Here is a 13,335-nt window from a genome sequence, read left to right as displayed (position 1 = left end):
GGGAACATACACGTCCTAGTTCTTTGATGATGTGACCTACATACTGAACCACACTGCCCCTAGTACCAAGGTATATTAGAGCATTGAAAGGTCCAGAGCATATAAAGGTACATTGAAATACAGAATGCCAAAATAATGTATACTTTGGGAAAGAGACAATTTGAAAATTAAAAATCAATTTGAGATTAAGGTAGTGAACAGGAAAATCAATTCAGGAAAGGTATCCAGCTACCCTCTAGATGCTTTGTCTCTCTCTTTTTCTCCTCTCTATAATCAATTTTTAACAATATATGTTAAAAAAAAAAAAATTGGACTTCGAGCAAAAAGACAAGTCTCACCTGAAAGTTAGGACAGTTAGTGGTCGATAGGACTTATGACTGGTATTGCTGCTGAGTTTGCTACCCCAAAAGTCATGATGCCACAGGTCACCAAGTGGGGTTTCTGCCCTGAGGTCCTGAAAGAAAATACCATAAATCACCAGATTCTTAACATTTCTGTTTTGTTCAAAGCAGCTAAAACACAGCATGATATTGTATTAGTTAGAACTTGTCTAACATGGACACAGCAGGTGTTTTGTTGGCTCACTACTGACATTTGACAAGGTACCCAAGTTCATGATGAAGGTCACATCTTGGATGCCTGTCATGATAAAGGCCAAGATGCTTGGATTCTGTAAGTAGGCATAACTACATGAAATTTAGTAGAACTATGAGTATTCATATCAGTTGATAATCTGGTCAATAGCTGAGATATGAAACATAAAAAGAACCCTTTACCTTACAGTTTTGTAAAAAGCCTTTGATTTTAGGTCTAGGTTATCTTGCAGAGGTGGCCAACAACAAACTGCTGCAAATAGCTATTTTTCTACCAGTGTCAGTAGCACAACTACTAATGAAAACATGAAAGCAAGGACACTAAAGATACAAAACAACAACGCGCCCTTTTTGAAGCCTTACTTTGCACAGGACACTATTCAAATAGCTTCTTTCTTTTTTTTTTTTTTTTTTAATTCTTAATACATGAAACCAAGAATCAAAATCTCTATATACTGCTCTAAAAGATTAATAGCGGAAGACAGAAAAGTAATGAATTATTTTAATTTGGGGCGGAGTAGGGGACTATTAAAAAAACACTACAAAGGAAAAGTCTACTCTTTCCTTTTATCTTAGAGTCATGCTGATAATCAAAAAAATCCAAATTACCTAGGCCATTGAATGGAAAACATACACCTTGGAGAGGAAAAAATAAGGACCTTGGTAGCATCTGCCTCAGTCTCCTGTGAGGACAAGCTGGGAAGCTCAAACTAACATACTCATCTTCTACTTGTTCCTCTTCTCCTGCTTCGCTGGGGCAATTAAATACCAATTTAAGCTATAGCAAACATGCAGGTTAAACACACTTAAAACAGGACCTAAGAGCAAAATTGTACTAGCAAATAAATAGCTTTTGTATGAGTGCTGATATTACACCTGCAATCAACCACAAGTTACTCTATCCCCATCTTCTCCCCTGAAATTGTTGAAGAGACCAGCAAACCAAAGCAGATTAACAAGCTAATACAAACACAAGTAAGCAGACAAACCAGTTTGCTAAACCCATGAAATGTCTTACAAAGCCTGGTGTCCTATGTGTTATTCCTCCTACATCTTCATCTGCTTACAGGATTCCCATTTTACAATACCCGTGGTTCACTAACACCAGTCCCTCTCAAACACTGCTACAATCTCACTTGCTTCTACAGTATCTTGAGCACCTCCTGTGGTCTTCAGTACCTTCTATCTCATCCTTAGCTAGCATTTGTGGCCTGGCAACAAGGCAAGAGAGAACACATACCACTGCTAGTCCCAACCCAAATGTCTGGGCCACACTGACTGGCTGCTGCTAAACTGAACTTAAAATAACTCAATCTTTCTTGCTTCTCTCCTAACACATTCTGACTTTTATCCATCCAAAAATAATAAAAACAAAAATCCAGGAAGAGATTTATATCTATCACTTGATCAAGTTTGTCCAGTATTAGACTACCCGTTAAAAAAAATAAATTAGGAAGGGGAAGCAGGCTAAAAATCCTAGCACACTGTCAAACGAAGCGAAGCACTCTCTATTAGGTTACTAATCAATACACAGAAAAGAGAGTAGGGCTAACACTGTAGTCTTTGAAAAGTCCTATATTGCAGCTGTGAATTAAGGCATTCTTAGGGAAAATCTTAAGAAATCAAGACTCACAGGCGATCTTATTGGGCTTAAGAATCATCAAGGTGCAAAATTTCTTCACTCTCTCAGATGTTTCTACTGCCAAACAATAGCTACAAATTTCTTTCTTCTCCCAGGACTGCAATTTTGGCCTTAGGCACCTAAATTCCTGTTCCATTCCTCACTAGTATGCACAAACCCTGAAGGTCATAAATTGGAGTGCACTCAACCAGTAGGTCACTAAATCAAACAGTATGGCCTGCTTTTCCAGGGGCAAGATGGGACTGGATTGTACACCAATATAGATTGAAGTCTTTGTACTCTGCAGGAGACAGCTGTAGTGGGCGTTGTGGCCCTCGGACTGTTTTTCCAACCAACTGCACTGCTCCTTATGTACATTTGCCAAAGAAAGGGACAATAAAAGAGAGACTTTTTTTTAGTATTAAAATTTTAAAAGTATGTCTTCTATGTCACAGATGGTCTCCGATAACTTGAGATAGGAAATACATTTGAGATGTGCAAGGCTAGATTTCCCTTTCATCTAGAATCAGTCTTCTTTTGTCTTCCACAGGAAGAATGCAGGAAAAGCTGAATACATGGAATTACTTAGTGATTAGATTACGCTTCCATATGACCTAGAAATCTTTAGTCATGTATCTTGCTCTTGTATCCAAGTTCTGAGAGAGAAAGTTACCTTAATTTTCCCACTCAGTGGACTTAAACTAAACTAGGAATGGTTTGCTCTAAGAGACACAGCTTTTAAAAGTTATGTATGATTTTCTCTACAAGAATTGAAAGTAGATATCAAAGAATCTCTAAATATTTGGTTAGCAGCAGTTTACAGACAGCAGAGTTCAATACTTGAAGAAAGGTCAGTTTTTCTATATAAAGGCTTATGAAAATGACACATTGTGTCTGAAGCTCCTCCTAATCCAACTGTTTGTCTTGCCAAGCTAGTAAATAAAGACAAAAGTCATTGCTGTGCATCAGTTAAAACACTGCTTAAAATGACAAGAAAGCATCTGGAAAACAGTCTTGAACCCCAGTAAGATCTAATAACAGAATGTTCCATGATATGGTAGGTATGGGATCAACTAACAGTGTACCTTTCACTAAAAAAATAATTGAAAGATTGGGGGGGTGGTGGGAGCTAGTAAATTAACAAAAAGGTCACTGTGTGGTACCCAAGAAAATACTGGTATAATAATGCTCAATAAATCTACAAAATTACTTCACCGTCTGTCTCTCCTGTTGAATAGTAATAAAATATGCTATACCTTGTTTAATAAACTGTGCCTTTGCTAGATGGCCTCCCTCCCCATTAAACTGGCAAACTGATTATCTCTGTATTTTTCATGTGGATTTTGTATTTCCATATATTCATTTGACCCCTGTGTTAAAACGATACTGTCACAAAAATCTCATTTAATTTCTAGGGAATAATTGAGGATTTTGATGTGAAAAATAGAATAAGCCTCACAGTTTTTCAAACATGCAGACAAGGTATGAATTAATCTATTTAAGCAGTTGGTTGAATTTCTCATCATTGCCTATGGCTATAATCCTGGTGCAGGTTGTTGTGTTGCATAGATAAATTGAAACATTTTGAAAGTAAAAACTGAAAGAAATGGAGAAAGATTACAAGCGTGGAAATTGCACATGAACAAAACAATCTGCCTTGTTTCAACATCAGTCTTTTGTTTGTTCTGTCAGGAAATTAAAATATTATAATTGTGACCCAAATAAAACTTTGCAGAACGAAACATTGCCAGGAGCTGTGTAATTTAAAATATGTTTCTTAAAAAAAAAAAAAAAAGTCACTATAGGTTCTTAATTTGTCTATAGTATTCTCTTGGAAGCTTTGAGATTTATTTCCAGTTTGGCAGATGTATTTTTCCCCCATATATTTATAAGTCAAAGTATGATGACTTACACAAGCATAAGATAAATTTGTCTAAGGAAACAGAAATTCTATGGCATTCTAAAAGGCACATTTTGGTAAGTTGCCCCTTAATCTTTTGCAAGGCAAAAACCCATGAACTGTGTTCTTCTAGCGGTATCAGTGTCCAGACTGTCCTCTCTGTATCCCCACAGCTTCAGGAAAACAGAACTAACTGACGAGGGTGATTCTTTTTACCTTGTGCTTCTCCTTCCAAACATTTAACAAGCACCTTCCAGAACAAAACAAGAAGTCTAACATCAAGAACTCCTCATGAGCACAGGCTCACTAACTGCTACGTGTGATTCTATGAAGGGTCTCAGCATTCGAAAACATTCAGTTCCTCGAAGTCAAAGAATCTCAGCTAGAGGTTTGTTCAAGTCACACTTAATTTCTAAGTATTTCAAGGATTGTTCATTGCATGTATGATCAGCTTTAAAATAGAGCACAAGAACACTCTGCCTCTACTTAAAAAAAAAAACTTGTCACAGGAACTTTAAGTGGGGAAGGAGCATAGGAAAAGGAAGCTCTCCTGCTCCTGTAACGTTTTTATGGTATAAGCCACAGCTGGAGAATCTCTGCACCCTACAATCGCTTAGTGATGCATTATGTATCTTGCAACCAGAGTAAGTTTATTCATTGGGGTTATTCATCTGTCACCCTGAGAAGATAATGAAAAAAATCTCCTATTAACATCAACGGGTATTAGGAAAGTCTACCACATACTGTCACTGACTTAGAAATTAGCATAAAATTAGATCTATAGACAGTCTTGATATACAGGTACCCTGTGAATAAGCACTACTAAACATCACATCCAAGTAGAGAATGCTTTCTCAGATGACAAGCAGACAAAGTCCATTTTGCATGGCAAAAAAGAGATCCGCTCCCCTTGACCAGATATTGATGCTTGTTAAGCAAAGCGTCTCACTTGTAAAAGAGTGAAAGGGTACACGTTCTGAGGAAAAAGAAAAAAAAAAAGCTGCTTAATTTGTTCAGTCTTTTGTTTATGCATTAGAACCCAAGTCATGTTATTCAAGTAGCTTTAGGAATAAGATTTTATTAAGCATACTTATGCTTCTAGTTTTTCGGTACAGCAGTGCTACACAGCTTGCTTTTCAACCTTAAATAAAGTTTACATAAAAAAAAAATAAACTCAATAATACAAAACAGAAAAGTGATGTTCAAAAAAAGGAATATCAGAAGGAAGCTCTTCACTACAATAAATATTTTGGGCCTACTTAGATCAACCGTTGTCATTATTTCTTCTCCTACTACCATTTATGTCAAAGGGCACAGGGGGAAAGAACAACAAACCTTATTATTGATGATGGCTTCAGAATCATCAAAGACAAAATCTCCATCATAGCTATTAGCAAAACAGAGGAAGGAAATTAATGCCACGACCATTTTAGCCCAGTATGATGGAAGGTGGAACCATGATATGTCATGGTCCAGATTAGGTTCTGTTTGTGCCATTCTGTGAAATACTTGTTCCAAGTTGGGAGCTTCAGCATTATGTTGGTTGCAAATCTGAAAGAAACATATACAAATGTAGAATTATAGTTCCATTTCACTAAAAAAAGGAATTTAAAAATGAAGAGTTGGGTTGGGAGAGGAAAATTAAGTTTCATATAACCTAACATTTTTCTCTTGGTGCATTTCATAATTACTGGAACATATCTAAACTTAATTTTGTACTTCAAACATGGAAGAAAGGCACAGTTTCTCATGGTTGGAACACAGAGATAAAGCCAAGAAATTCTTAGATTCTCAGTTAAAATCTTTGGCACAGGTAAATTCTGAAAGCTTGAGCAAATCACTGTTTCTTGCCATTCTTTTCAAGTATAACAAGCAGGGGCATCACAGGGATCGTGGAGCATTCATTCATCAAGTTCTTAAGAGAATGATAATGGATAGAATTTCCTTCTGGGTGTGAAAAACAACATCAACAATTGCAAGAAGAGCTCAGCTCTCTTCTGTTAATTGAATTAAAGGATCTAGTCTTACATACTATAAAGACAGGCAGACAGGTTGAGAGAGCTGGGGTTGTTCAGCCTGGAGAAGAGAAGGCTCTGGGGAGACCTTATAGCAGCCTTCCAATATCTGAAGGGAGCCTACAGGAGAGCCGAAGAGGGACTCTTTGTCAGGAAGTGTAGTGACAGGACAAGGTGTAACAGTTTTAAATTGGAAGAGGGGAGATTTAGATTAGATACCAGAAAGAAATTCTTTACTGTGAGGGTGGTGAGACACTGGAACAGGTTGCCCAGGGAAGTTGTGGATGCCCCATCCCTGGAAGTGTTTAAGGCCAGGCTGGATGGGGCTTTGAGCAACCTGGTCTAGTGGAGGTGTCTCTGCCCATGGCAGGGGGGTTGGAACTAGATGATCTTTAAGGTCCCTTCCAACTCTAACCATTCTATGATATAGTCCCCTTAGGGAACACATACAAACATCACAAGTAGACAGATACAGTTAATGGAGTAGGCCCTAAATCTCAACAATTCAAACAATGCAACAAGATGCATACAATTAAGACCAAAGTAGTGCTCACTAGATCGCTCTGTAAACCACAAGTACAGTATAGGCCAGATTCCACTGCTGTATTCATGGACTTATGAGGTTGTTGACATAGATGAAAAAGAACATGCAGTTCAACAGCACTGAGTGATACATCAGTGTGGAGGTACTAAGGCTGGAGGTTTACGCATGAGCCACCTTCACTTGGAAGGGTCTCTTCTGATGCTCCAAAACCAGCTCTCTGCCTGGACAGCAATTCTGCCTCTGCATCTCTAGTGCTCTGACAGTATTGTGAGTGGTCGTCTTATCAAGTGCTGCTATAAATGGCAGGGAGAGGAGGTTAGGAATGGAAAACTACAGTAAAAGCAGGACAGAATACAAAGTTTTTATTTCTAAGTCCCAAGAATGACAGGCACATACAGTAGCCCAGCTTCACTCTTTCATCTTATTTATTGGTTTAAATCAACTGTTGCAACCCTAAAAATATTGTATTTAATGTCTTCATACAATCTAGGAAAAAGCTCTAGACATTTAGCTTCTTGAACAGACTTGACCATCAGAGCTGCTAAGGCAATTGCTTTGAGGCTTTCTGTTTGCAACGCTAAATTCCAGTCTCCACGTATTCCCAATCTCTGTACACACACATGCACGCAGACAGGCGGTACTCTCTCTCACACCAGGGGGTGTCCCTTCTTCGCTTTGGGGACTATATAGCAGCGCTCCCAAATTCAGATAAAGTCGGTAACATGGAGCAGTGCAAACTGAGAGAGAATGGAGCTCCTCAGCAGAGCAAAGCAGACCAGCCACTTTAAGAGCAAAACCTTTTCTCAAAGTAATTCACCCTTGTGCTCTTACTTCGACGAAAACAAAAGACTAAAAGCAAGACTGTTTATCCGAGGGAAGTGTGTTGCATTGCTCGTAACAGCCCAGACACAGCATCAATGTCCAGTATCGAATCCAAACATTTAACCTACTCAAAATTCATTTTGCCCAGAAAGTTCCTCCCATCGCGCTTGTTCTATTTATCTGATGCACATCTGCTGCCAGCCCCCTCCCCGCGGCCCAGACCGGTCCCCGGGGGCTCCCTTACCCGGCCAACTCGTTAATCGGCCAGAAGGGCTGACCACCCACGAGGGACCGCTGCCCCCACACCTCCCCTCAGGCAAAGGCGAACCCGAGCCCACCCCGGCCCGGCCCGGCGGAGCGCATCGATCTCCCGCGGACCCTCACGCCCCGCGGAGAAGGGGAGTCAGGGCTCCGGCGCCCGGTGTCCCGCCAGAAAGAGACGGCGCCGCGTGGAGCCCCGCACCAACGGTCACAACGGCCACCGGCGGACTCCCGCAAACTTGAAGGCCGTCCCGAGCGCCCGGCGGGGCGGTCCCAGGGAAGGAGCCCGCCCGGGAAGGCAGCGCCGGCCGGGCAGGGGCGAGGCTGCGGGGCGGGCGGGCGAGCCCTGCCAGGAGTTTCGCGGCGGCCCTGCCCCACTCGCCGCTCCCCTTTTGTCCTGGCGGCGGCGGTGGCCCCACCGACGGGGGTGGTGGGTGTCCCATTCCGTTCCGCCTCGGCCCTCAGCCCCACCACCGCCCGCCCCCCCCTCCGGGCCGGTTCCGCCAGCGCTCCTGCCAGCAAACGCGGCAAGGGCAAGGCCCCCTCCCGGCACCAAGGGGGCGCGGCGCGGCGTTACCTGCGAGGAGAAGGAGCCGGCGCGGCATCTCCCACCCGGCTGCGAAACTCTCCCGCCCGGTGAGCCCCCGGCCGGAGGGGCCGCGGCGGCGGCTTCGCCTCCGGAAAACATTCTCACAGCCCATTGGTTGTCTGGCCGCCCCACCCCTCCTTGTCCCCGCCTCCTCAGGGCAGCCCCGCGCGCCCATTGGCGGCGGCGGCGATGACGCGCGGCAGGCCGGGCCGAGGTAAGCGGAGCGAAGAGATCACTTGCAGCGGCAGCGCGGCGGGTGCGGGTCGTTTCTTTCCCCGTCCGTCTCGAATTCCGCAGCTCTCCGCTGCCCACAAAGGCGAGAGCCGGGCGGCCTTCCACCGGCCACTGCTCGCCGCCTGCGCTGCGTAACCGGAGCGCAGCCCGCCCGCCTGGCGCTGCCCCTCCGTGGCGGTCGTTGTCCCGCGCACCTGGCTGAGGGGAGGGTAGGGGAGGGTAGGGGTGGCTGGAGCGGGCTCGCGGCGTTAGCGTGACCGTTACCGGCGGTTGAGCCCGGGCGTGCGGGGGGGGGGGGGCTTCACAGTGCCAGGGGAAGCGCCTTGTCCCCCTGCCCTGAGACACCTCCCACCCCACTTCCCCCCCCCCCCCGCCCCAGCTCTCCCCTCAGGGGTGAGGTTCCTGCGGTGGCGGGCGTCCGCGAAGGGAAAATACCCCTGAAAAAAGACGTTACGAAGCCAGTGAGGTGGTGGCGAGGGGAGGGGTGGGGGGTGGAGCTCGCCCCCTTGGGCTACCTTCCGGGGAGAGCTCTAGGGCACGTTAGCGGAGCACTCCTGCCTTTCTCGGTGAGGCCCCCGTCCTGCCGGGCTTGTTGTGGGGTGCTCCCCGCAGGGCAGACACCGTAAGGAAGCGAGAAAAAGGCTTTATCTGGTGTACTTCATTCGTGCGTTCCGTCATTGCCGTTTTCTTGTAAGAAAGTGTGATTAAATGCTGAACTGTACCACCAAATGTTCAGCGTGAAGCTTTACTAAAAACAATAAAATCTTAATATACTGAAATTGGATGAGAAATCCTGGCTGTGAGCCAGGCAGAGACATATAATTTGGAGTGGGATTTTTGAAATGTTTGCATTACCAAGTGTCAAATTAACAAGGTTATTTTATAGCTCCTTCGAGGCTTTAACTCTCAAGTGGAAATGCTGCTTTGGGAGGGCTTCAGTGGTTGCTACCTGTATAATTGTCTGCTTGACACCTGCTTTGAAGCATCTGCTGCTACGACATGGACAGCTCAGCTGCCTGTGAAGCAGCAGCTGAACCAGCATAATTTCCAGGCTCTAGTATATTATTTGAGTATATGTGAAGCTTCTGCTTTTAAGATGCTAGTCTGTAACTTATGCTTGTTCAACAGCTACCACAAAGCACCAGAGACGCTTCTGGATTGGGAAGCAGTAGCAAGCCAGCGACCAGCTGTCACCAAGCACGCAAAACTCTGTTCACCAGTCGGAAACTTCTGGTCCCTGTGTTACAAGAGCTAAAATACATACACAAAGGCTGTGACCTGCAAACCAGTAAATTGTGCCTTGTACTTTAAAATGATCTTGTCGGTTCTGCCCTTGTCCCTGACTTAGTGATACAGATGGGCATAATCAGTAACCTTTGGATCTAATCATTTACAATCATAAAATGGTAGAGGTGAAAGATGTCTTTATGAGTTTTTCATCAGACTGCCTTCTAAATACAAGATAAAATGTGAGATAATCTGTAACAGCATGCTTTCTAGGTTTTCTACTCCTAAAATCCAAACCATTGAGATTTATGTCTCTTCCTAAAAATGGCTGGTTCGCCACATTAGTTCATGCTGAAGAAGTACTGGTTGATGACTGTCACGTTTCCTTACTGTTTCAATTTACACCCCCCAAATAAGTATTATCATGTCAAATTCTTGTTGATTATCTTTCCGGTCTTTCCAAATCCAACAATCTTCCTGAAATCACAATATTTACAGACATTTTAAATAATTTCTGTTTACTAAGGGAAGGACCCCAACTCAGAAGAAAGGGGCCCAATTCAGAAAAAAAGTATCTTTAGTTAGGCAGTCTATCATGTAATCTTCTATAAATTCCAATGAAGTAAATGAAATTTCAGTTCATGCTTAAATTTGTGCACTTGTAAGAACTTAATTTAATTTAAGCATATATAAATATATGTAGGATTCTGTGAATGAAGGTTGAGATTTGCCTCACCGGACTAACTGTGACAATTGCCAGACTTACACTAGTTGAGTCACTTTCACATTTCTATGTTACATTTTGTTCTGTAGAGGGTTTGACTTTGTCGCATTTGCTGATGTATTTATTTCTACTAATGGCCCATTCACATCAGATACTCGTCTTAGTAGCTCCTTTGCTCACATTTCTTACACATCTGCACATCCTTGATCTATGTTTTATAACCGGAATTTCATTTGCTCACTGTAAGTCTGCTGATATCATCAGTTCTGGTCAAATTTATATGTATCCACACAGCCAGATGCACAGATGGTATAAATCACCTCATCACCACTTATGTCAATACAGCAATACTGATTAACATTTCCTTATGAACTAGACAACATATATAGAAGTCCCTCCTTCCCATTATTTTCCATTTTGAAATAAGCCTATTTCTTAGGTTTTTATTATTTTGCTTTTTATAATACAGGAGCTTTTACAATGACCTTCTATTCTGTTTTAATTTGAAGAACTGCAGAGCAAATACCTGTTCTGGAGAGTTCCCTAGTTCACTCAAAATCTGATTCAAATCAGCTATAGTTGCATAATTTATCTCCAGTCTGCTTCTTCAGAGGGTTATTATAGTCCTTCAATTTAAAACAGTTCCTAAATGCAACAATTTTCTTTTTTTTTCTTTTTAATCTGCAATTTCCTGGAGAATGTTATGTATGAAGCGAGTATCTCCCTGCTCTGTAGTTTTCTCAGCATGCTGAATTGATCTACCTAAGTGGCTATTGCATCCTTATTTTTAGCAGCCTGCCGTTGCAGATCTGCACAAAGGCCAATCTTTCTTTTGTAAGAAAGGAGTGTGCAAAAGACGTCGTGTTTCAAGGGATCAGCATCTGCGAGTATTGCAGCAGCTTTGCAGACAAGAGAATAAAATGTCAGGGACTATGGTAATGAGGGATTCAACCAAAATGTTTTAGAAGCTGAGAAAGACTGTCAGTCTCTACCCCAGTTGTTTTTGAAACAGCGGCATCTTCTCTGTGACCTGGGTTTTGCCGTCGTAAATGTGCGTGTGACCACAGAGCACCACTGCTCATAACTGTAGGTAATCATCTGGCCACTACCTGTTGCATGGTTGAGGCATGCACAAGCATCACGGTATCACGGAATTGTCAGAGTTGGAAGGGACCTCTAGAGATCACCTAGTCCAACTCCCCTGCTGAAGCAGGATTGCCTAGAGCACATTACTCAGGACTGCATCAGGGCAGGTCTTGAAGATCTCCAGAGCAGAGGACTCCATGACCTCCCTGGGCAGCCTGTTCCAGTGCTCTGTCACCCTCACCGTAAAGAAGTTTTTCCTCATATTTGAATGGAACTTCCTGTGTTCCAGCTTGTGCCCGTTGCCCCTCATCCTATCGCTGGAAACCACTGAAAAGAGTCCGGCTCCATTATATATGCAAATATTTGCAGATATAATATGCGTGTTTGCACTGCTATTGTTAATAGTACTTCCATGGTCTCTTTCTCTATGCAACTTGTGTCCCAAGTATTTATTCTGCTACAAGGCATTTTAAGTAGCAGAAGGTCTTAGGTAGCTTGTTTGTTTTGTACACGTGTATGTGTGTATACATATATGTATGTAGACAAAGGCAAACTCATATGCCTGTCACAGTTGCAGTTTTCATCAATCATAAGTCATAAAAACAAAATACAAATGAAACAGAAGTTAAACAATATTATTGCAAGAGGAGCGGAGTGAATGGAGCCTTCTTTCCCCTTTTTTCTCTGTCTCATATTCCCCCACCTCCTTGCCTTAGTAACTGCAATTCCTCTCATGACCCACATAAATAATCTTTATTTAGATCCCTCTATATTCCTCACTTTGCTTTTTAACTTGCCACCTCTTCCAGATTCACTTTATTCTGTGACTGACCAGAGCTATGAGCGTGTTCCCTGGTGAGCAGCCCGCCCAGACTTCTTGGCTAGCCAGCCCCCACATAGAATTAGCCATAGCTGGATCTCTGAGAAAGTGTCTGTCGGGTTGCTGTGATTTACACAGCCACTATGATTTTTATGAAACATATAGGAATTGAACATGCTTGAGACCCCTGTACTTGGATAACTCTGGATTAAGTAGGACAGAAGTTTTTAGATAGACAGACCCCACAACTTTTAATTTCCTTTAAAATCGAGGCTTCCAGTCAAGTGTTGGATCCTTCAGCCCTACTACTGTAGACATATCTTTGCTCACTGGTTGAGAATGAGCAGATCCATTGAAAGCTTGTTGCCACTCCGTATAATTTTTAGGGTAGATTTGAAGGATAATGGCTCACAGTCTTAAATGATGTTAAAGTATACATTCAATCACACACTCTCCTTCCCCCAAATAGGTAGCTAAGAAATATCTTTTAAAAATAGTAGTTAATTCTGAAAGTGAGAATTATGCTTGAAGGGGGTTGTGAAATATGTTCTTGTCAATATAAAATGAAAATGTTGTAGCATGTCAAACACTTGTGAATAACAAAGATTGTGCTATTCTATTTTTCTCTGAAGCATAAGAATCCTTATCTTCACTACAGTTCTTTAGACATAGTACAAGATATACTTTAGCTTCTATAGGAAAAATAGAGAACCACCTATCAATAATCAACCTAGGCCTTTCAGGGAAAGTACCAATGTAGTTATGCTAACTCATTAAAAGTTCAGCGTTAAGCCTGAACTACTTCACTCTGCATCTGCCTAGCTTTTGTTAGGTTAGGAAAATACAAAGTTTGCACTTAACTGTGGTAAGTTTTTTCCCTCCACCCTCTGTTTGCCAGA

General features: G+C 42.5%; 1 protein-coding gene across 3 annotated transcripts in view; it reads right to left on the bottom strand.

Moving 5' to 3' along the window:
* TMTC4 (transmembrane O-mannosyltransferase targeting cadherins 4) overlaps positions 1–8,444 on the bottom strand; it is a 55,865-nt gene extending 47,421 nt beyond the window's left edge. The window contains exons 1-3 of one of the 3 annotated variants that reach the window (XM_074147709.1): positions 8,334–8,444; positions 5,450–5,665; positions 339–454 (exon numbers count right to left, since the gene is read on the bottom strand). In XM_074147709.1, the coding sequence (XP_074003810.1) occupies positions 339–454; positions 5,450–5,665; positions 8,334–8,444 (443 nt within the window). Of the gene's footprint in view, positions 1–338; positions 455–5,449; positions 5,666–8,333 lie in introns of those variants that run through there. The other 2 variants (XM_074147717.1, XM_074147724.1) reach the window with 2 other exon arrangements.
* Between the last annotated feature and the right edge of the window lie 4,891 nt (positions 8,445–13,335).

The sequence above is a fragment of the Numenius arquata genome, chromosome 1 (genome assembly GCF_964106895.1).
Source record: "Numenius arquata chromosome 1, bNumArq3.hap1.1, whole genome shotgun sequence".
Taxonomy (NCBI): Eukaryota; Metazoa; Chordata; class Aves; order Charadriiformes; family Scolopacidae; genus Numenius; species Numenius arquata.
Note: the sequence above shows the minus strand (reverse complement) of the source record. Positions and strands in the feature narration are given on the sequence as shown.